The 23,425-nt window shown below is 35.5% G+C and overlaps 1 protein-coding gene and 1 non-coding gene across 2 annotated transcripts; both read left to right on the top strand.

The window, feature by feature from the left end:
- Positions 1 to 5,069: 5,069 nt before the first annotated feature.
- On the top strand, positions 5,070 to 5,176 carry LOC145788019 (U6 spliceosomal RNA). The gene has a single exon (XR_014291480.1). It is a non-coding gene; the product is annotated as a U6 spliceosomal RNA (small nuclear RNA).
- A 3,179-nt stretch (positions 5,177 to 8,355) lies between these two features.
- Positions 8,356 to 22,238, top strand: LOC145787762 (uncharacterized). The gene is made up of 18 exons (XM_082599583.1): positions 8,356 to 8,464; positions 10,244 to 10,369; positions 10,568 to 10,661; positions 11,177 to 11,378; positions 12,256 to 12,326; positions 12,706 to 12,830; positions 13,098 to 13,300; positions 13,878 to 14,088; positions 14,469 to 14,612; positions 14,977 to 15,115; positions 15,909 to 16,122; positions 16,452 to 16,626; positions 17,621 to 17,805; positions 18,132 to 18,331; positions 19,163 to 19,267; positions 20,332 to 20,469; positions 21,093 to 21,243; positions 21,792 to 22,238. Exons 1-18 carry the CDS (start codon positions 8,377 to 8,379, stop codon positions 21,915 to 21,917), a joined length of 2,697 nt encoding a protein of 898 aa, XP_082455709.1. The 5' UTR covers positions 8,356 to 8,376; the 3' UTR covers positions 21,918 to 22,238.
- The last annotated feature ends 1,187 nt before the right edge of the window (positions 22,239 to 23,425 follow it).

The following is a 23,425-nucleotide window of genomic DNA, read 5'->3' as shown; positions in this document are numbered from 1 at the left end:
ACGTTTTGCTGACTCAGCAAAACTACTAGATATAAACCTGTAGAAAAATGGCGAATTGAATGGTTGCAGTGTTTGTTAGGTGAGTTTGGGCTGCTGAATGGGGGGGGGGGGGGATAACGCTAGAAAGAAGAAATTGTGTTACAGAAGTGCTAAACGTTCCTTTTAGGCCTTCACTGTAATTTTAATTAAAATATTATACTCTATGTGCACGTTTTCCTCAGAACATACCGTAGCTCAGAATGCTTGCTGCACCAAGTTGAGCCATAGACAGAAAGCATGCAGAAAGGCACTGGTATCATGACTAGGCCAACAAGTAGTTAAAAGATGATGTGAGTTTTCAAATTACTAAGGAATTAAATTTTGGCTTCTTCAGCAGAAGACCAAAACATAGGTTCTTAAAAGGCTGGTCAGTTGCTAACTTTTCTGCCAGGAATATTAGGCACTGGTTAATTTAAAGGAGGGCACTTGTTGCCCATGGAAATTGACCTAGACTCAAGATTAAACAGTACTTTTGTCTATTCAAAGTTTATAAATATATATGTAGTGTACAGGTATTTATTCTGAAGAACTTTTGATTAGATTATTTATTAGACTACGGTATGTAAATCTATATACTTAGGCTACATCAGACATGCGCAATCAATCATTTTATTCTGTATTACAGTTACTAATCACTTGTGATGTGATGGTATATTTATTAACTATGCTCCCAGTAAGAAATCCTGCGTACGCCACTGAACGTATAGGCTAACTCTCAATACGAGTGGTTCACTAGGTTGAGTAAGCTACTACGTCGTTTATGTAAAACATTATGCGACGTCAAGTCAAGTGTGTTATATCACATTTTTTATTTTTAATACAAAATTTATCTAAATGAGTAAACTAGTTGCTGCAAACTAAAAAATTATCGTCAGTGCAAGCTGAGTAGGCTATAGTAGGCTAACCTTACACAATATGACTTACTGGTTATTATAAGCAAATGGGTATTTTTTCATTTCGTTGTAGTTTCAATTCGAAAAAGTTTTGGAATTCCCCCTTCCCCCCCTTTGAGAAAACCCTGCGTACGCCACTGACCTTAGTCATGTGACAAGAGTTTAGTGTCACACAGGAATCAGCGTCAAAGGATTCCTGTCGTCGAATTCTAACTAGCCTGCGGTACTGTTGGCTTCGAACATCTTTTTTTCATTCGCATTATTATTATTTAATTGGGTCCGACAAAGCTCTCCATATCCGAAACAAAACAACGAAATAATACACAATAAAACTGCAAATGCACAAAGGCCAGAGAAAGCCACTTTGGATGTCGTCAGTTTAAGAGCTCACTAAATATCTACTGTTATAAATTTACATACAATGATGAGAGATGAGTGCTGAAAGAGGAGAGTAGGCTATTTAGAACCATAAAAATAATCTGATGACATTAGGTCTGATATAAAGCGATTTGAGGAGTGTATGGCTGTATGCAATGGTTGATAAACGAAAACATGTTTTTACTCAATAAAGCATCAAACGTTGTTATATTATTCACTACTTGATATTCGCGAGCACTGACATAACGAGTTTTTATTAAAAATCGTTCCTCCCCTAAGCCTAAGGCTACTTGCGGGATCAGCTTCTGATTGACCTACATGTTATTTTCCCCAAATCCAAACCCAAGTTATTGCTCCAGTCTAAATCCGACGAAAGTTTGATTCAAACCATAGCCAAAGCCTACAATGACTGATGCAAATACCAATTCCACCTACCAAATACAAAGTAAATTAAAAGTCTTTCTTATATTTCTGGAAAGGTGATCGTCCTGATTTCTTTCCCCGGAGTCAGCAATCGCATTAAATAAATGATTTTTTAAACTTGTTCAATTTTAAATGATAGACTATTGGCGAAATATAATGGCATTAAAACCATTGGCTGCCTATTTTTTTCGGATAGATTTTCAGCAAAGCTTACCTAAGTTGGTGAGAAAACAGCGCAAGTGTCTGTTTTTCAGTATTTATTGACTTGCGTCGACGTTAATTTGCGGCACCAAATGTTCAAATGTTCCAGTCGCTGGGTAGAGCTATATACATTTAATGGAATCTTTTTATCAATGCTGGTGGCCATAGAGCAGCTTTTTCAAGTGGCAAGTACGTAGTGTATTTTAACTTATCAAACTTTTATTGTCATCAAAAAAAGAAAAGAAAAAAAGATAGCCTACAAACCAGCCCAATAACAAGAAGAAAGACAGAAAAATTACCGTCTTTTGCAATCACTGACTTAAAGTGAAGCCATAGCCTAGGCTGTGAGTTAAATCTTGAAATACAATAGTTTTTATTAACAAAATTTGACATTCTGTAAATGTTATGATTATGGTTGCATCATTTTTTTGCACATTTTGCAATAAAACGTTTCAAAAAATGTAAGTTTTTCCTTCAAATAAGTCCCTCTTATCATCGGCAACCCCATCAACACATCGAATACACACTTGACTTTTCCGCAGCCCAAATAAACCGAACCCTCTGAATTAGCCTTGTAATCTGCATTTTCTACTCTATGACAAAGAGTTAGCCTACTCTTTCATTTTGGAAGCGCGTCATGCCAATTAAACACCTTGACATGAGGTAATTTTTGCGGATTCAAAAACGTCTGAAGCAATTCAACAACATCATGAAAAATATGATAGAATCATAGAACAACGTGTATGCTACTCCGCGGTATGATAAAAAAGCTTTTGTTAATGTGCTTGCAGAAGACAAAAAGAAATTTTCCAGAATAAAAATCACTTAGGGTATTTTATAAAGAACCTATCAAAGCTTAATATAACACAAATATGTGTTGCAATGATGTTCATTTGATATTTTTATCGATAAAACTTCCAAGGTTTTCTGAGCTTGAGTGCTGAACAATGTCGAAAAGGAAACTTTTGCTTGTTAAACAACGTTCCGGAACAATGGTAACAACTATCTCAGACAGTAAATCAACCATTTTTTACGTTGATTCAATGTCTGCTGACGTAGTAAAATTGATTGATTAACTGTCTGGAATAATACGACTTGATGAAACAGGTTACAGATTTGTGCTGAAGTGAAAAATCAAATTTGATTTTACGGGTATTAGGCTGCTGTTTATTAAATCATCATCATGTAGCCTCCAACAACTAAAGTTCAAAGTCAGAAACGTAAAACTGTTTCGATCAGATATTTGGTTTATCTAAGATCGTTTGGAATACGGTAATTAACAGTCTTGAATGAAAAAGGCTTCGTCATGCTCAAAAGTTAACTACCTAGTAGCCTAGTAGGAACTAATCAACAATTAACAATAATTGGAGTGTTTGGCTATCAAGATAAGTTACCAATAGCCTAAGCAGAGCACAGTTTACTGGTAAATAGATCCTTCTTTTTTCCACATAAAACTGTCTTTTTACTATTCATCTAAGAATAAATCACTTCGTATACAGCAAATCAGTCGTTTTTTTCCATTGATTTGACGTCTGCAGACGTTGAATCAATGTCAAAAGCGACTGATTTGCTGCCTGGACCAGAATTTCAGTTTTTTCTTTATTTCATGCTGTTTACAGATTGTGGAAAATTGACCAACGTTTTGGAAGTTGCTTTATTTTTGTAGTTCAGCAATGAATTTACATTTTAAGCTCTTTTAGCTGAACGAACACGGAAATGCAAATTTAAAACTGATTTTGCTGTTATGCCACAGACAACGAGAATCCTTCTTCTTACCTAGAATTAAGTTACAACAAATGGTTTTAAATAAATTTTGTCTTTGTAGTTGAAGCAAAAACATATTCTAATTAAATGTAGGCTATATACTTGACATTTTGCCTTTTCGTTAAGAAATCAAACATGCGACACGATGCAGGATTAACAATAGAAAGAAAAAATAGGCTACTGCTTTTCGTTTATTGCTGGTTCTGAGTATTACCAAGAAAATGATAGATTATTTTTTGATTAGGTATGTTGAATATCACAAAGAAAAACCTAAACTGGTTTTTGGTGCTTTCAAATCATTGTTAACAGAAAATTGTTTTGTTGACAAAGTTTCTTAAAATAACCAAGACAGCAAAATCCGTCATTTTTACATTGATTCAAGGATTTCGCTGTCTGGGAAGGCTTTGATCTATTGTCCAATAGATTAATAGAACGTCGATACAACATTACACAATGCTGTGACAACAACAATAACAATGTTATCTGTCTAGACGTCATCCTATGGGAGACCTGCAATGGAGCTTCACTATTACGCAGTTTTCAGAAAATAAGTTTAGGAGAAAGTTTTATTGTATTTCTACACCACTTTCTCACAACCAACGATCGTATGTGTGTTTTAAATTAGGGTTTATTATTCTAAACTAAAGGTTGCTCTTACTAGTTACTACAGTCTACAGCAGGGGTCACCAACCTTTTTTGCATGCGAGCCACTTTGACACTAAGGAGAGCTGTGGCGGGCCGCACTAATAAAATGTTAGGTAGGTTGACTCTTATGCTAGAAAAGAACGCATTTCGTACCCAGTATCCAACGTTACATGTTGTTCATATTTATGTTAGAATACCGCAGCAACAAAATTAATCGAACAACGCTACTGCCAGGCCAAGCTCCTTTTACAACACTTTTGACTTTTTTAACAATGCCTAATAAACGAGGCCACTTGTTTTGCGCACTTATAGCGAGGCGAGCGGTTTCATCAGAATATTCATCGCCAAGCAAGAGTGGCGTTGTCACTTCGCTTCACAAAAGATATCTTGCAATTAACAGTTTCAGTAAACAAGGAAATGTTTGACACATTGCAATACAGGCAACAATAGTGACCTGCAAACATAGGCCTATCAGCGAAAAATAGGCTCCAATAACAGGGAAAAAGAAACCAGGCACCATGAAACAAACGCTTGTGGAAATCACCGAAAAAATCGTAATTCTATGGTAGCCTAATTCATGAACAGTCTTCCCTCTAAAAAAGCAATGAGTTGGTTTTTCACCCTTTTTGTGAGAGTCTATAAAACCGTCTTTTTTTTATTATACACAACTGTCACTTGCGGTGCTTATTAGCGTGGCAAGAATTTGTTGATTAACAACATTTTGCAGTACTTGCTTCGGCAGTACATACACTAAAATTGAAACGATACAGAGAAAATTAGCATGACCCCTGCACAAGGATGACACGCAAAATCGTGAAGCGTTCCATATTTCTTTTAAAAAAAAAACATTTTGCAGTACTAAGCTAAATATTTTCATAATAGGCTACAATCAGAAAAAGTCTTTAAATTTATATATATATAATATTTTGCCAATTTATTATAAATTGAGTTGGCACACCGACCTATTTTGCCAACACAAACTTGCATAAAGGAACACTGCTCGTGAAATCCAATAACGGTGAAACGCACACTAGTGATAACATGACATTTGCAAACTTAAAATAAGTAACCCTATGCTCACAGACAATTTCGAAATTCGAAAACAGACGTTTTAATCAACCACTGGGACAATGTGGCTGGACATCGCATTGGAATAACTTTAAACACTCCCCTACCTAGAACTATAATCTGATTGGTCGGCTTGTGGAATCGTATGCAAAGCGAAAATATGCTCCCTGGAAAGTATTTTTTGCCTTCGTGTTCTTTAACTCCTCAAGAAAAGTATATTTTGGTTATACTTGTACGCTGATACCTTCCGCGGGCCGCAGCGATACAGCGTGGCGGGCCGCATGCGGCCCGCGGGCCGCCATTTGGTGACCCCTGGTCTACAGGGATAGCACAAATTTTTCCGTATTATGTTGAAAATGTGAGATTTTTATCAAGAAATAACAAACTAAAAATCGAATAAAAAAGCGTTCAGTTTTGCAGACAACCCAAAGAAAAGTCTCAATTATAAACGAATAACTTTTTAAGGAATATTGTAAAAGATGTAGGCCATGGCCACCTAAAGATACGGCCTGATTTGTCACATTTTGTAGAAGTTTCCAGGTTTTTCTAACTTTGGGCAAACGTTTAAATAAATTTTTCTAAAAATTAAATTTTTACGCTTTCTTTACTCTTTTCCCCAGATGACACAATAGGTTTTAACATCCTCACATGTTGAAAAACAAAGAAAATTTGATTTCGAAGATTTTAGTCAGACTGTTAATTTTTCAATAACAGTCTGATTTAGCGTATTTCAACTTACTTTTTCTCATTTGCTACTGCTTCCCCAAGGCAACAAAAAAGTTTTATGTCATTAGGAAACCGCAAAAAGTAAAATCATCTCAAAAAATGTCAGTCAAGCACTAGCAGTAGCTGTAATCAAAATCTGCAAAATGTGACAAATCAGGCCGCATCTCCAGGTGGCCATGTGTAGGCCTATTGTGAGAATTGACTTGAGATGGCATAAAGAAAAAAACGAAAACCAATTTATTAATTTGCATCTACTGTACATTTCTACGTACTACATCATGTATGTGCTAAATTGGCTTGAGAAACTTTGCAAACAAAAGATACATTTTTATATCGCTTTAACGTCGCCGGTCGTTGAACTGATGTGGAATGAACAGTTCTTGTCAACTTGAGTCTTAAAAGAACACTGTTTGTTTGACGTTAAATCAATGTAAAAAATGGTTGATTTGCAGTCTGGGTTTACACAAGCGTTCGAATCCGGTTTATGATTTGAAAATGAATCAAGACTTGGTTTGTTGTTGAATTGTGAGCAAATGACTTATTGTGATGGAGCTCACGTATTTCGCATTGCGCCAATATACAAATACAGCCTTTAAAAAATCAACGTGAATACTAATATTCGACTTAGCACATCGCATACTATTGCAACGAAGCTTTAAAATGTTTGTTTTTTTGGTCTGAAAGATTTCCAAACTGAAGCAAATATTCAAGTTACACTTGGCGACAAAAAGCACCAGCAAGTTGAAGTTGTGAAGCGACAATACTAGCCTAGCATCGCTAGACGTTGAAACTATCAAAAAAAGGCAATCTTTTTTGACTAGGTTGATTTTCGCCTTTTGACGCTTCGTATTTGCAAATCTAAGAAGACTATTGTTAACCTGTCAAATCCCAAGAATTGACATTGCTCGAAAAGGGATAAAAACGTTGGCTACTGGCTTTGCTTCCAGTGCTTTTGTCCAAACTAGGAAGCACTTTTTAAATAGGTTTGGCAGAATGCCAGGGAGTTTGTCATGTCACGGTTACATAATACCGATACACGAACTAAATACGTTTTATCCTATACTTCCACTTAGTCGAGTTTAAGTTGTAAAACATCTTAATTGTCCCAAGTTAGAAAATAAGCATAGTCACGTTTTTACGTCAACACCATGTAATGAAGAGTTTTTTGTTCATTCGTGCGAAAAAAGCGACATGGTCCATTGCCAAAGCATGGGGTAAAGCTACTTAGATATGCCATCGAGTAAACAGATTCCCAAAAGATAACCAGCTACAAAGATAGACAAAGATAGTTATATCCCAACTATGGGTCTTGACATGAAAGCAGTGAATTTGATACGGTTTTGTAGCCTAGTCTGGTACGCTTATAATTCATTATGAAAGTTGGAGATTTAACTTAATGCAATTAAAGAATATTCATGGATAAGTATGTTATAGCCTAGGCATAAAGATAAAGAAGCGAATTTTAAGTGTATGACAATATTTACAAATGTGTGTAATAGGCTGTTCATGATTCATCAAGGCTTCAGTCCTCAGGTATTGTAACTGTATAATCAGTGGGGTTAAACATGTGAAATTCACCGCACAAGAGCCAAAACTGCTGGAGGGGAATGCCCCACGCATTTCGCGGAAAAGTTACGTTTTGATATGGTTACAATCGTCACAGATGAAACCTGATGCTATAAACACAGCTATTATACTCTTGATATGACAGAGCCGTCGCAGTTCATTCAATATAATCTGTTAACATTTGATAACTCTAGTCTAGTTTGAAGTCTAAGTCATTTGAAGTCTAGAAGAATAATTAAGTCAGTGATCTTAAAAATTCATTTAGCCTACCTGCAGTAATTAACAGAAAATTTCTCTCTTTTCTGTAATAATGTAAACGAAATAGGCTCAGAGGAAATTTTTTGAATTGAAAAAGACAAGTTTTAGGGTTGACTTGGAAAGGCATGTTTTGAGGTAAACAAGATTGTTAAAACTTTATAGAGCAGTTTTGTCGAGTCGCAGGAAATTAAAAATGTCGTTATTGGCAGTAGCCTATGAAAAAATCAATTAGTTTCCTACACTGGGGGTTAATAAGCTAATCAGACTACACAAGTTTTAAAACAAAATTAAAATTTAAAAAATATTCGTATCGGTAGGTTTTAAACTAATTTTTTTAAAAGTATTTTTCAACAAGATACCCCGTTTGACAACTATCTTCTTTGTATAGGGATTCAGGCTACAGATTGTTTGTAAAATGACTAAGTTGCTGTTCTTGTTGTGTTGTGTTTGTTGCATGAGCAAAGCCTTCTCTCAAATTTCATTCAAACGGTGGTGCCGAAACAGTAAGTAAATGACTTCTTGAATGTAAGGGGCATGTACGGCTACACACTTCGTACTTAGGCTATTGCACAGGTTTTTCGGTCAGCTGTAGGAGTTGTTTAAATTTATAACAACAACCGATAAACAGAGCAGTTTACTACGTTGTGAAAACTGTGTTGTGTTGTGAAGCAGCATTTTAATGGATGGAATAGTTCCCCGGCAACAAGATTTCAACAATCGGAAACTTCACTCTGTCAATCTAGGTCAGGGCTTCTCAAACTATGGGTCGCGACCCCAAATGGGGTCGCGTAATGAAATTTTGGGGTCGTAATGAAATTCTAGTGCCGGTGGGTTGTAGTCTTGCCATGATGTCAATTGACCGCAACCGTCGGTGCGAACTGTCGAACGATAAAATATAATCAATCGTAACAATTGATGCATTGTTACGCTATCATTGCTGTAACGTGCTGACCAAAAGTAACCTTACCGCTCGCATTATGATTTCAGAGTAGCTTATCAACTAGTTTCTGAAGGAACCAGTTACAAGATTAATTGACTGTGGATCAGTGGTTAGGTTCCGTAGATTCATGCGGTAACAATTGCAAGCACAAAGAAAACAATTGATAAGTCAGAAAGAAAAAGAAAATATAATGATCAAAATGATCCGTTTTAATGTCATTAACGTGGATGTCCCCATAATGCAACAAAACTTTAATTGCAACAAAACTGTTGGTGTTTTCTTTAAATCCAAGATGTTGAAACTTGACTTTAATCCGATCATATATTTAAATGAAAAACGTATCTGCTTTGAGACCTAGTGAAATATTTAGGAGTAATAATTAACGACTTGCTATCCGATGATGAAGACACGAAACGGCAATTACGGTCGTTGTATTGTGCTGGAAACATGTTAAAAGCAAGGTTTTCCAAATGTTCGATTGCTGTTAAAAATGTGTTGTTTCGTTCCTATTGTATGCCTTTTTATGCCTGTCAACTATGGTGCAACTATCTTTCATCCAGTAGTAATCGCTTACGTGTTGGATACAATAATTGTTGCAGAATGTTGTTTAATCTGCAGAGACGACGCAGCATCACCTCTGCATTCGTTGATAGCAATACCACAACTTTTCAAGCTCTCATTCGTAAAAAATTATACCAGTTTGTAACACGATGTAACTTGTTTTCCAATCAATGAATTTATGAAATAATGCCAACAGACTGTTAATATCAATCTTTGTATGTGGTACAATGCAACTCAGCTCTTCGGAGTTGAGTATCTGCTTTGTTTCTACATTTTATGTTTGATTGTAAAATGGACCATGTTGAGTCTGATGTAAATAAATAAATAAATAAATACATAAATGGGGTCGCATAGAAATATATTTTTCAAAATGGGGTCGCAGAACAAAAAAGTTTGAGAAGCCCTGATCTAGGTGACCGGGCCTGCGTCAGTGATTCAAAGCCTCTACAAGTATGCGAAACTGCCAGGATTAAGCTCTGCAAGAAGCTTTCCCAGTCCGAGAATAAAGATTCAACCAATCAATCAATCAAACGTTGCGGAGGACCAAGATCTTGTTAGCAAGACCTTATTATGATGATAGTAAAACAATTACTGTTGCTCCTATTAAGTTTATTTTTTTCATCCTATATTTGAACATTTCTTAAGATGTTGAACCCACAGAATATTCTCACATCAAAATCCGATTTTTCAAGTCAGTTAGAAAAGTCGATGTATTTAGGCTGCATGAGTGATCTCTAAGTTTTGGTTTTTTTACTCCTGATCTGACTTGTTTGATTTACAGCCACATTCCAAAGTGTCACAATTGACAACATCACTCACTTTTATTCCATTGATCTCGATTTGTTGAATGACTCTTTCAACGTTCAGCTGTTGATGAACATTGATTTTGATGTTGAAATACCAGCAGGTAAGAAACTAAGTTAAAACCATGTTTTCGCGATCTGTTTTGAGAATAAACTAGTAAACGTAATTATCCTATATTTTTTCAGTGTTGTGTTTCCATTTCAGTCAACTAGGGTACAGTTATTTTCTTCTTCGTTTGAGCTTTTGAGACACAGGGTTTATCTTTTGCATTTTCTTAATGTAAATCTTGATGCTTTGTCAGGATTTGAAGTAGACGGTTTTGTCTTCCACATGCAGCAAATTGGCACTACTCATCAGCAGCCTTCCATGATTCCTACGAATATTTGCGACCATGAGTAAGTTCACTTTAAAGAGCATTGTATCTTGTATCTTTCAAAAGAATTGCTGTTTATTTCAGTTCTTGAAAATTTTCCAACTTATTTACTTTGAAAATTAATAACAATTGTAATAAAAATTAAGCGTTACCTACCACGCAACCTTGCAATGAACTGTCTGTAGCCTACTTTGTTGCTAACTGATTATCCTGCTTTGGTATCATGCACGTTATAACATCCGCGTTTTGTCGCTTCTACCTTTTTCTAGACCTCTGCTATGTTTGCCATATATTGTTTTTTCGTTGTGATGGTCAGAAATAAGAACAAACTGAACTGAACTGTTGGTAGGTTGATGATAATGGTCTTCTTCTTTCTCTGCTTTTTGTGTGTTGCAGGCTACCACTGATTTTACTTCAATACCGAATTATAACTAAACCTTTTGGTTTGTACTTGAAACAATGGTTTTTAGTGCTCAGGCTACCTTATCTTCCAGTTTAATCAACTCATTTAAAAATTAGTTCAACTTTGGTTTTCAGTTTCAAGTATGATTATTTCTGGGTGAAAACCGACAATTCGACATGCTTGAATGAAACTGTCTCATGCCCCGGGAGCACTGCCATCCCAGAAGGATATAAGCTTTGTCCTTACAAATTCAATACACTCTTAGAAGATGAGAGGAACTGCTGGGGGACTGGAGATCGCTTTGTTAATAATTTGAAGTATTTAACAGTACCGTTGGTGAGTAGTTTATGAATCACGTGACAAAAATTTGGTAATGTTCTTTGTATCTCAGCTAGAAAAATATCTCCTTTTTAAATGTAAGTAAATAACTTTAAAAAAAACATCCAGAAAATATCCCCACGAAACATATCGACTCTAGTAAACATCCCCCAGAAAAAAAACACCCTGATAGACATCGTTCACAATAAAATCCCTTTGTTAAATATTCCTCCCTCTCCGACAAAAAATTATAAGTATTAAGTGGAGGATATTGTCCAAAGAGGATTTTTTCCGGATGGTTTATTTATTTATTCATTTTATTTTTCGTCATTAACGCGTCCGGGACGAAAAAGATACTAACTAAAAAAGACGATATACCAGCACGTTAATGAACGGGAAAAGGTGGAAAAACCTTGAATGGTTTAAAACGTGCCTGAACAGTAGAGTATGTAGTAGGTTATATGTCTGTAGTTAGCACGGCCACAAAACTCAAAAAACAAACAGCAAAAAAATAAAACAAAAACAAAGTGAAGCACACATGTAGTAATAAATGACAGCCTGTAGATTGAAGTGTTGTGTTGTGGACTGTTTTTATTGTTTTTTTTAATATTAATGTCCTTTGACATTAGTTCAATTATGGCCACGTTCAACATCTGACGTCAGTCGAATTCAGTCTAAAAAGATCGATTTTGTAAGTTGAGATATCTTCATGTTTTTGGCGGAATAGTATTATGTTTTTCTTTGGTAAACAAACATAGCACAAGTTGTAGCACCTTATATTTTTAACAAATTCAGCTAGCTTAACATCACTGCGCTACAAACACATCTTTTTTTACTCCAGGATAGTTTGAGTAGGCTACAAAGACAAAAACTCAAAAATTTGTTTTATTTTTAGAATATTAGAAAACTAGTTTTCAAAGTGAACTTTCGGTCTTCCTATTACATTCAAATACACCCATACTACAGGTAAGTTCTGTATAAGTAAAGCTTTTTTACTGTTGCTATCTGTCATTTAGTTAATGATGCAGAAAAACAAGAAGCTTGATTAAAGTGTTTTAATGAACATTGATTGAGTTCGTTTGTATGAGCTTCGTCAATCATGCTCGTTTACGTAACAGAAACGTTTTAAAAACAACCGTAAAATAGTTTTTACTTTGTAGTTTATACTAAGCTACTTTTTGTAAAACTTTACTATTAATAGCCTATTTCAGCACACAAAACAATAATAACGCTAATAAAGTAGCCTTGATTGAACAGTTTAATTTAGCTAATTAAAAAAAGTTCCAAAACGTGATTAACTTGAACTTGTGTTGCTAATCACAAACAGTTTGTTTTAATTTTTCAGGGAGTTTTTTAGCATGCTGCAACCATCCACCAATGGAATGCATTTTTTTCCGCTTCTCAACTGTCCGAATGCACTTACTGAGCTTGCTGGAAAAAGTCTGGTTGAAGCGATAGAGCTCTGTTGTGGTTGGTTTTAGGTTGTTTTGAACTTGCTTTAGACATTGTTATGACTTTCAATGGAGTGTTGTAGTGTAGTGAAAGACTGTCGCAAACTTTCTTTACCGTGTTATTTTGATATCTGCCTCAAATTTGACGCAGTGCTGGCATCTACAATATTAGACAGTAAATTATTGTTGTAACTTTCGTTTTGGCAGAACAAATATCATATATGTAATTCTGCTACGTTTGTCATTGCATCTGTTATTCGAATCAATGTTTTCTTTCTGTCCACAGACCAAGGGATTACCCATAACAACGCCAGGAATATCACTTTCGACAATTTTGTAGTAGATTATCTTTCAAACACTCTTAACTGCACCATTCGCTGGCTTCCGCCTATTTCTCAAACCGGCATTCGCACCTACATCGTAACACCCGCCGTGGATACTCACCAATTTGGCTTAGCAGACCTGCATACATACCCAGGCCTTGTGAAGGTAAACACTAATGGCAGTTAGCAACAATAAATAAACCACTGCATGCTGCAGTAGGTCTATAACAGCATAAAAAAATATCAGTTCCTTACTTGTATTCAAGCATCTAAAAATGAGAAGATAAAGTTCTTACTATAGGCTACTTAGCCTTCGACACTAACGAGAGTAGGGTGGCCTGTTCTTTCTTTTGACCGGCTTTCCTTCAACAACTACGCCCACTCTTTCGTTCCAATGTCTAAATTTCATTATTTGTTTGTTTTAATAAAAAAAAGTTGTTTAAAGATTAAAAGTAGGCTATTATTAGAATAAATCCAAACATTGGATACTTATAGAAAAAATAAATTGTTGCTTTTCTAATCGTTCATTGTTTGAATGAGAAGTGAGTAGGCCTACTAAAAATCAAAGAGTTAGAACTGAACCATGAGCTCAACACAAGTGGGCTACAATGAATAATTGTCATTTATACTACGCTGCAATTATTTTTTACGGTTTAAAATGTTTTTTTTATAGACAGCAGTTTCGATACAAAAAAAATTAAATATGAATTGGCCCTTTTCTTAATGTTACCTTTGATTAACAGACGTTTTCAAGTTACCAACTGGATGAAACTCAAAGAGCAACTCTGGCAAGCTGCGACAACACAACCGTCTACTATGAAGCCAAATTGATAGGACTTATACCTGGAGTTACCTATGATGTACAGATCACCACTATATACGAAGAAGAGCAACGTGTGGAATATAGGTGTGATCAGGGGCACTGCGTCGCTTTGGAGAAACTCTCCCTAGAAGGTGGTGATGTATAAAGTAGCTCGTGATCATAACACGCACAGTTTTAGAGCTGTAAAAAATTACAAGAAAAAATTGCAAGCGAGAAGTTTACCAAAGCATACAGTAATTTACTGAATATAAATTTCATTGATCAACTTTATTCAAATATTAAACATTTTTAAAAGAAAAAATGTAATTCATGTTCGTAGTTTTCTAGATTTTGATAAGTGACTGTTTGATGAACAGTATGAGGTTTATATTTTGTGGTCTATTTTCTTGATAATTACAGAAGACTACACATCCAATTTGTTTCTGAAATCAAATGCAAACCCCAGAGATGAAAGAAAACTGTAACTCGTCAAAGTTGATTTAAAATTAACATGTTATATAACCACTTTCAGGCATCGATGTATGCAGCCCAAAGCATGGCTATTGTGTTGGGCTGGCCAACTGTTTGTCCATTGACTCAACAGGGACAACATCTCTTAACGCATCTTGTACATGCCCTGGAGGCTACGAAGGGAATGGAATAAACTCAACGAAACGTAAATAAAACATTAAACTATATTTTTAATTGTCTACAAGCAACGTTAAATTGTGAATTACGCTGTCAAAGTTTTATTTTTTATCTAAACTAAGTTTTGTTGGTTGATCAGCATTAGCTCATAACATCTAGTGTAAAAAAACTTTTATGTCGTTGAGGGTACAAAGATATTTGTACAATTTCGGAACTTCATTGTTTTAAATCATTTTATTAGCTTACTAACTTATTATATTGAGAAATTGAAACGTGAACGTCCCTTAAAGTCGCAACGCACAACTTGCATAGTTTGTGTTCATTTAGACCAGGGAGTTCAAACATTGATTGCTATATTTGAATTTCAATTTCTGTAAATGTCTTTATTTCAGTAATTTTTGGGTCCGGCTGTTCAAATATCGATTACTGTGTCCAAGAATTGACACCTTGCTCAAGCTTTGCGATTTGCGATGACTTTTCTGGCCAAATAGGAGCAAACTGTTCATGTGAAAACGGATATTTTGGAGATGGGTAAATTACTAGTTGTCTGTGCATAGCGCTGGAATTTTTTGGTTATGCGTCAATTCAAAGCTGATATAATTCAAAGCGGTAAACTCAAAGTCGATAATTTATTTACGATAAAGAAAATAACCCTAACCCTAACACTAATACTAACCCTAACCTTAACCCTTCGTCTTTGAATGATCGGCTTTGAATTGTTGACTTTCAATTGTCTGCTTTGAATTGTCGGCTTTGAATTGTCGGCTTTGAATTGTCTGCTTAGAATTTTCGTAATACTCATTTTATTCGAGCTGTGTTATTTGCATGTATTTTATTTACCACGTATTAAGATGAAACAAACGCAACCGTGACCACTTTCTATTTTTGCAATGCGATTTGTGCAGGAGACGTAAAACGGCAATCGAAAGGGCGCCGGTTCGACACCGCTCAAGAGCATGCGGCTGTGTCTTTAGCAGGACACTTTAAGGCATGCCTGAAGGTGGACAGGAAGATTGGCTTCCTTGCCTTCCCGTCCACTTAATCTAAATCTTCAACCACCAGGTGTAAGCCTGGATACAACAAACAAAAAAGTGCTAAATGGTGTCTGCTAAAAGTAACAATCTGAAAACTTTAATCAAGATCATTACCAGATACTGAACGTTTTAACACCATTTACTATCAAAAAATTCCAACAACTTTACTTTTTTACAACGTTTATTCCAATTACTACAACAGGCTTGAGCTTTGTAGAGTGCTTGTAGTTTACTAAGCCCATTTGGCCTTAAGTCTTTATGTATTTCTTGTTACAAAGATGTATTTGCAGATACAAAACTGGTACAGGATGCACCAGCATATCAACAGTGGCTTTAAGTGTTGCCATTCCCAGTATCGTCGTCATTGGCTTGATCATGGGTTTTGTTGTTTGGAAACTGTGGAAGCGACGAGCTCGTCTAGAAGACGTCAAATGGTCACAATTTGTCGCCAATGACGCTTTGAGAACGTACACCATCACGAATGTACTGAACGGAGACGGTGAAGTAAGAAAACGGCTTTATTTGATCAGTGGGTTTTCTGTTCTCCCACTGTTAGCAAAATTTTAAGAAACAATTTGTCAGAATAATTTTAAAAACAAGACCAATATTTTGCAAGGCTTTTACAAACGTTAGCAAAATTTTTGAATTAATCTTATCCACATCAACAAGTGTATTTGAATTTGATACATTTTATTTTAGACTTTTTATGGTGTAACTTAACTTAATTGCTGCAACTTCAACATGAATGATTGAAGAAGTTATCCAAGACCATAACCCATCTGTAGAAAACCCTTAACATGACTTTGCTAAAGAAAATGTCGATTTGTTTGTAGGAGGTTTGCGTTCCCATGTTTGGAGAGAAATGGGAAATCGACAGAATCAAAGTGACACTGGGGAAAGTGTTAGGTAGAGGAAATTATGGAGTAGTCTACCGAGGAATTTACGAAGAGACTGCTGGTGACAATGGAGAGCTCAAAGAACTCTCTGTAGCAGTGAAAACAGTTAAAGGTTGGTGCATAAGGTTCGGTTTTAAATTAGCACCTTGCTAATTCACATTGAAGTTTAATTCCCTGTTGCCACTTTGTCTAAAATTAGTTGTCGTTTTTTCCAACGAGAATAAAAAACACTAACATACACGTTTGTTCTCAATAGTTAGCAGTATTTTCTCATGAAAGCTATTTACAGCATAGCAAACTGCAATTAACATGGATCACAATCCTATCACAGAAAAAAATCTAAATTTCTCAGTATTGAAAACAGCGCGACCAGACACTGTTTTTACAGACAATTAGTTTAATTAGTTGCAATAGTTTGGTAAGATGACATACGAACCAAAGCTTTAAAATAGAACACTAGCCTACAACTCAAATTCTTCATCTCTTATATGCTAAAGGAAAATGCTGGAAGTACTAATTAACAAACAAGATATACAATATCAGAATAATGTGGAAACTTATGTGGAGGCTATCTGCCAGCAGTGGAATAACTGGGTGATAATAATATACAAGATCTGAGTTAGGCCGGGAATAACCTATCGGTCTCAGAGGTTTTGTCAGTCCGAGGATAAAGATTGAAAACCAACCAACTGTCTTTTATTTTTGATGCAAAGTAAAAGTTGTCCATGACGCCACTGCTTTATGGTTACTCAGTCACTTCAACCGCAATAGAAAGCTTTGCAAAAATTTGATAACTGTCCAGCGCAAAAACTTTCCATTTCAAACATTTATTCATAAAGAAGTGAATAAACTTTTGTTGCTTAGTGTATTTGATTTCCAAAGATTTCAAAGAACAAAAGTTTCTTTGAGACCAAAAAAATAAAGTTTTCAACAAAATAGCCTACGAAGTAGCTCATTGGCCATATATTGAAAGCACACACGATAAAAAAGTATGTCTAAAAACAAACGGCACTTGTTAAAGACATAACAATAAAGACATTAAAGACATAAGACATGAGAAGAGGTCTTATTTTTAATTTATTTTTTTGATTATTTTATTTTTGCAGAGGGTTCAGATGAAGACACACATACTGCTGACTTTCTTGCCGAAATAGGGTTTATGCTCAATGTAGGAGATCACCCAAATGTCCTCAACGTCATAGGCTGCTGTACGACACAAAAGCCTGTTTTGCTTATAACCGATTTGTTAAACTATGGAGATCTTTTACACTTTTTATGGGACGCTCGTGAGGTAGGCTATATTATCAGCAGTGCAAACACATGTTTAAACTTGTATTATTGGCGTACAACTGGTTTGTTTTTACAAAAAACTAAACAAAATCTTAAACGCAACTTTGATGTGTTAATGCAAAAAAGGCAATATGATGTAGCGCTAATTTTTGCGTTTTCTCAGTAAATATTTGTCTTGTAAAACAGTTAGGCTAAAATTAAAGGTTAAATAAAGTTTACAGCCAACAGCAATACGCGTGAATCCAGGAATGATAACAGGCTTCGTGATAGTGAAAATCGACAGAGCGAAAATTCAATTTCCTGATGCGTTTCTGTATCTACTTACAGCCGTCCATGTGCCTGGTTGATCCCATATATTACCTAACCGAAAAGTCACTTTATGACATAGCAAAACAAGTAGCTGAAGGAATGGACTACCTAACTCAATCTCGTATTATTCATGGGGATTTGGCGGCAAGAAACATTTTGGTTGGAGAAAATTTGGCTTGCAAAATATCAGATTTTGGCTTAGCCAACGACGTATACAGGTATGGCCACAGATTCAATGATCTCAAACAGGAAAATAGGAAAAATCGTGATGTTTTTTTTCCAGCAGCCAAAATCATTCTATTGACGAGTTTAAAAAAGTTAGGCAGTAGTAATTGTCTTGTTAATTTTTGAATTTGGGTTTTTCTTTAATTTGTCTTACAATTAACAGGCGTATCATCATGTACCTTCTACACGTTGTAATTATCAGTATAGCATTTTGTTCACTACGCATTTATTATAAAGTAGAACTTCTACCAATTACAGTATGTGAGAGGCTCTACAATGTTTTCTGCGCATTTGAAGAAATAAAATTATCAATTATCGTCAATTGTATCGAAAAAAACTTCAACACTCTAGTATCGCAACACTTGTTTTATCCATTGTATTCGGATGGCTTATTTTTATTATTGTCGTCATATGTGCCATGGCAGACAAGATCTTTAAATAACTATACAGACAGCAAAAAACGTCATTTATACATTGATTTGACGTTTGTAGACGTTGCATCAATGTAACAACGTAATGTAATTTCTTTCGTCATTTACGTGTTCGAAAAAAATGTAGTTCTATCTGCAACAAGCGATCTGCTAACACCTCAACGAGCTAGAAAAGATTGTAAAACCTTGGTTTGACGCGTGTTCGAATGTGTGTTTGAGTGGTGAAGCATATGTTTTTAGTCAGCAAGGCCATAGGCTACAATCTAAAGGCAAACAAAAAATACAAGTTAACGCTTAAAAGCACAATTATTAACCAATAAATCCCAATGAGAGATTCTTTGATTTGTTTAATACAGTCAACGAATGTTTTTTTAACTTGTATCTATTTTGCAGGTATGGGGTCATAAAAGGACAATCGGAAAGATGCGTCCCATTCAAATGGATCAGCCCTGAGCGAATGATGGCTGGGAAAGTCCCTATTACGAGCAAGAGTGACGTGTAAGTTTTAAAGATAACAATGCAAAAGAACTATTGTTAGGTCTTCTTGAAGCAAACTCGTGAGTTTGTGGCACTGTGGGACTAGAAGAAGGAGGCTACGTAGAACAAGGGTCGATGCTAATAAACCAATTCATCATCGTCTATAACACAGCAAGAACGCAATGAAATATGGACAACGCACCAAGAACGTAAGATCGTAAAAAAAATAATAGCCGTATAAACGAAGAGATAGAAAAACACCGCATAAAAAATGCAAACGGAACTACTTGAACCTGGAGAGCAAATATCTTGCAAGTGATTAATTTATATCAAAAAGCGTGGCAAAAAACGAAATTTTTGACCTGTCTGCGCAAGTGGGCTACCAAGGTTGTTATTGCGATAACCGTACACGAACTGAATAATTAATGTGATTGTGATGTAATATCAGTTTCGCATGCGATAGTAGCGCTTAAAATTTGTGTAAAGTTTGATGAGCATTTTCAGATTTTTCGAGAAATTTTAGAATGAAGTTTATTTTGTTACGCGAGTAAGAGTGAACTTTAATTGTTAATTATTTAAAGTTTAAAAACGTATCGCAGGCCGCACCAAAACGTCTTTGCGGGCCGCATGCTGTGTGTTTAAAATGATGTCAGTATTTGAAATGGAATGGATTTCATTATGTTTTTAACGTTTGATTTTGTACAAACAAACGACCAACGTAAAAATCTAGGATATCTTTTGCTCTTTCACATCGTTGCACTATTGTATAGGCTATTTGAGTGCATCATAAACATAATTGTGAATGGGTGTCGGATATCACGCCCTGGTTTGTCCTTAAATTCAGTCTCTTCTCACTACCGAGTAGGCAGTAGACTTGTAGATTTACGAGAATGAACACTTTCTTGTCACTGAAGTGTGTAATTACGTAGAGCGTATTACGGTTATACACGAAAATATTTAAAGCGTTTCAGCACTTTTAGCGTTAGTGTTGCTTTCTCATGCTTGTTGCAGGCCTGGGCTTTGCTCTAACGTTTCTTTTGAGTTTTATTTCATTCAAAAATAATAAAAAACGTTGTTACACGCAGATGGTCATTCGGTAACCTAATGTACGAAATGGTCACGCTTGGATGCATGCCTCACCCAGGCGTTACGTCTGAAAATCTTTTTGAATTGTTAAAGGGAGGATACAGAATGAAGCAACCAAGTACCTGCAGCAATGAAATGTAAGTGAATGCCGAGGAAGTCGTAAAAAATAATGAACAGTTTTACGTTAATATAGCCTAAAAGGCTACCCTTATTTTATTTATGCTATTATTTCTTGTATTTTATAGATAGAAAAATCATCTGAAACACATTGACGTTTCGACAGTAGTCATTTGACAATTGGCTAGTAGCCTAAACCTTATGGTCCTTTCGTTGTCTCCCTGTCAGTATGGGAACTTGTGCCACTTTTGCAGTGTATAGGCTATATAACTTGCATATTTCGACCATGTACTGTTCCTGTTTCTGCAAATAAACCATTGATTGATTGACTATCATTCTGGCAAACAAAGGGGCAGGGATATTTTTTCGTCGTTGGCCAAGTTTTTTAAAATTCCAAGTTTTTGAACAAACACCAAGATAAACCATTGAATATCGGAGGCTAGGCCACAGGTTAATTAGATGTTCTAAAGGCTTGAAAATCATACTGTTTCAGTTTGAAAAGTAACTGTATGGTCTATTTTGTAAGGTTACCACAAACAGCCTATTTCAAGTAGGCTACTCATACACAAGTTGGCTTTCACTTGAAAACTGTTTATTTCCTGTAGCCTACGTAAGTAATTTTATAACTAAGTTATTTTCACAGGTTTACAATAATGTGGAAATGTTGGAAATGGAGACCTTCTTCTCGACCTAGCTTTGCTAAATTAGTTGAACTGATCGACAACTCACTCAGAGGAGAAAAGGAGATAACATATGTTAATCTATTGGATGCGGTTGAAGAGCTGAATAAAAGCGTAAGTTAAATCTATAAACCAGCTTTCAGCATCTCAATAGACTTTTCAATTTTAATGCATCTTGAGAGACCGTTATCGTAAGATTAACGTACAAAATCATTGTATTATGATAACTTTAAACTAGTGTAGGTTGCTATAAGAGAAGCAATTTTTCTGATAAAGTATAAAATAGATTTTTCACAAGCTATAAAGTTTTTGCAGTCGTTGATAGCGGAAAGTGTTGAGGCTTGTGGGTGTTAATTACGTAAACAAGAAGAGACTTTGTACAAATTACTTTGTATTTTGTGCGAACAGCGTCAATCGGACATTTAAAGCGACGTTGGCTCATCATAAATTAGGAAGATGTAGCCTACTGTAGCTTATATTGGCAAGGCATGCAATCGCATATTTGAAAGTGGACACATAGATTGTTACCTTTTCCGTCTACTTGCTTGAAACCTTTACCCTTCCTATGTAAACTTAAGCTTGAATACAATAAACATTCTTAACAACTTGAAGAAATCTCTCATACTACCTGCAAAATTTAATTACAATTTTTTTTTGTCAAGGATTATCAAAACGAAATCGGCATAAAAAAGTCAGGGGAAAAACAAGTCCCTCACGGCGATTTGATTTCAACGACAAATGGAAATTCGGGAGGAATAATAAACGAAGCGTTTGAAACTGTGATTTAAAAGCGATGGTTCGCGGAAATACCATTCATAGAAGATTGTTTCCTTTAAAGAGGCGCTTGTGCAATGTTTTTGGTGAAATTGTGCGAATTGTATTACTACGCTTGCATTTAGTCTAAAAAACCGTTTCCCACCCTTTATACATACCCATCCTAACACATCGCCCTAGAAGACGAAACCAATGCTTGGCACCTATCTGAAGCCAACCACAAACTAAAAAATGTATCAAAGAGATATTTTTTGAGAACCTCCAATCAACAGAGATTCATACGACGAGGGATGAGATACAACCATAAAAAAAAAAAAAAAAAAAAATCATACAAAGCGAGTGCAATTTCCTTGCAGAAACAAAACGCTACTGTAATTCTAAATACAGTATTGGAGAGAAAAAAAGATGTCAAGAAATTCTTTTCTAATTCTTGCAACAGAGAGACAACATACGAATAAAGTCGGGAGGACATCATCTAACTTATCACAACTAAATAGGTCTGCAAGTCTTTGCTTGGTTTACATAGCAACTGAGGAAAGGTGGCCAATTTAAAAGACTTCACATGCTGCTACTGTGTTGTGTAATATGTTCAGCTGCGCTGTAATAACTTTTTCAATCTTATTGTTGAGTTATCGTAAGCAACCAAATGAATTACTCGTTATCAAAAACTACGCTTTCATTTGACTACTTTAGTTAATAGCTACCTTTAAAGCAGTTGGACCACTTGGCATGTGACACCTCAGCAAGTAATTTTTAGCTACTGCCCAAGTCAGCCAATGAAATCTTCATCTAGCATTGGACTTGCTTGGTCATCGCTTGCTAAACGGAATTTGCTGACTTGTGACATGCCAAGTAAGCTATCGGCTTGGTCTTTTTTCACTTGCTTAGGTTCATCGTTTATAGTAATTTCAGCCACTTGCTGAAATGTTACTAGCTCAACTGCAGCAGCAATGTGCTGAGTTTACTACTGCTGAGTTGTAGAAGACTCTACCTATCACATTAAAACTTTAATTTATATTTTTAAGAGGGTGAGATTCAATCTGACGCCTCATGTCACCTAAAGAATAGCCGAAGCAGTGCTGTATTTGTAAAAAAAAAGCACAGGGTAGGCTATACTGTCAGATTTGCCAAAATGTTAAATAATACACAATTTGCAAAATACTAATCTTTATTCTACCATAACATAAATTAACAACATCAAAATTGGACGAGAGGTACAAAATTGTTTATTTTTCTACGAATAGGCTTTATTCCAAACAGCCTGCCGAGAGGAATCTACATCTCTATCCTCTTTACAAATTTGAGATCTTGTATCCATAGCTGATCGATAGTTTAGCAGCCAGGATCTTACAATATTTTTATCAGTAAGTTGAGCCAAAGGTGGTCCGTTGCAATTAATAAACATCAAACAGCTTACATTATCAATGAGCAAAGATGCTCTTAAACCTGTGATAATATTGTTCATTAAACTGAAACCACATTCACATTCTGCTGTCGAATAAGGTAAAGTTGAAATAGCTGT

Source organism: Aplidium turbinatum, chromosome 18 (genome assembly GCF_918807975.1).
Source record: "Aplidium turbinatum chromosome 18, kaAplTurb1.1, whole genome shotgun sequence".
NCBI lineage: Eukaryota > Metazoa > Chordata > Ascidiacea > Aplousobranchia > Polyclinidae > Aplidium > Aplidium turbinatum.
Note: the sequence above shows the minus strand (reverse complement) of the source record. Positions and strands in the feature narration are given on the sequence as shown.

Excerpts from the sequence above, each read along its gene's own strand:
- LOC145787762 (XM_082599583.1), top strand. The coding sequence starts at position 8,377 with ATGACTAAGTTGCTGTTCTTGTTGTGTTGTGTTTGTTGCATGAGCAAA. Across the intron at positions 15,116-15,908 it reads AACGGATATTTTGGAGATGG|ATACAAAACTGGTACAGGAT; the intron begins GTAAATTACTAG and ends ATGTATTTGCAG. Across the intron at positions 20,470-21,092 it reads AGTACCTGCAGCAATGAAAT|GTTTACAATAATGTGGAAAT; the intron begins GTAAGTGAATGC and ends TTATTTTCACAG.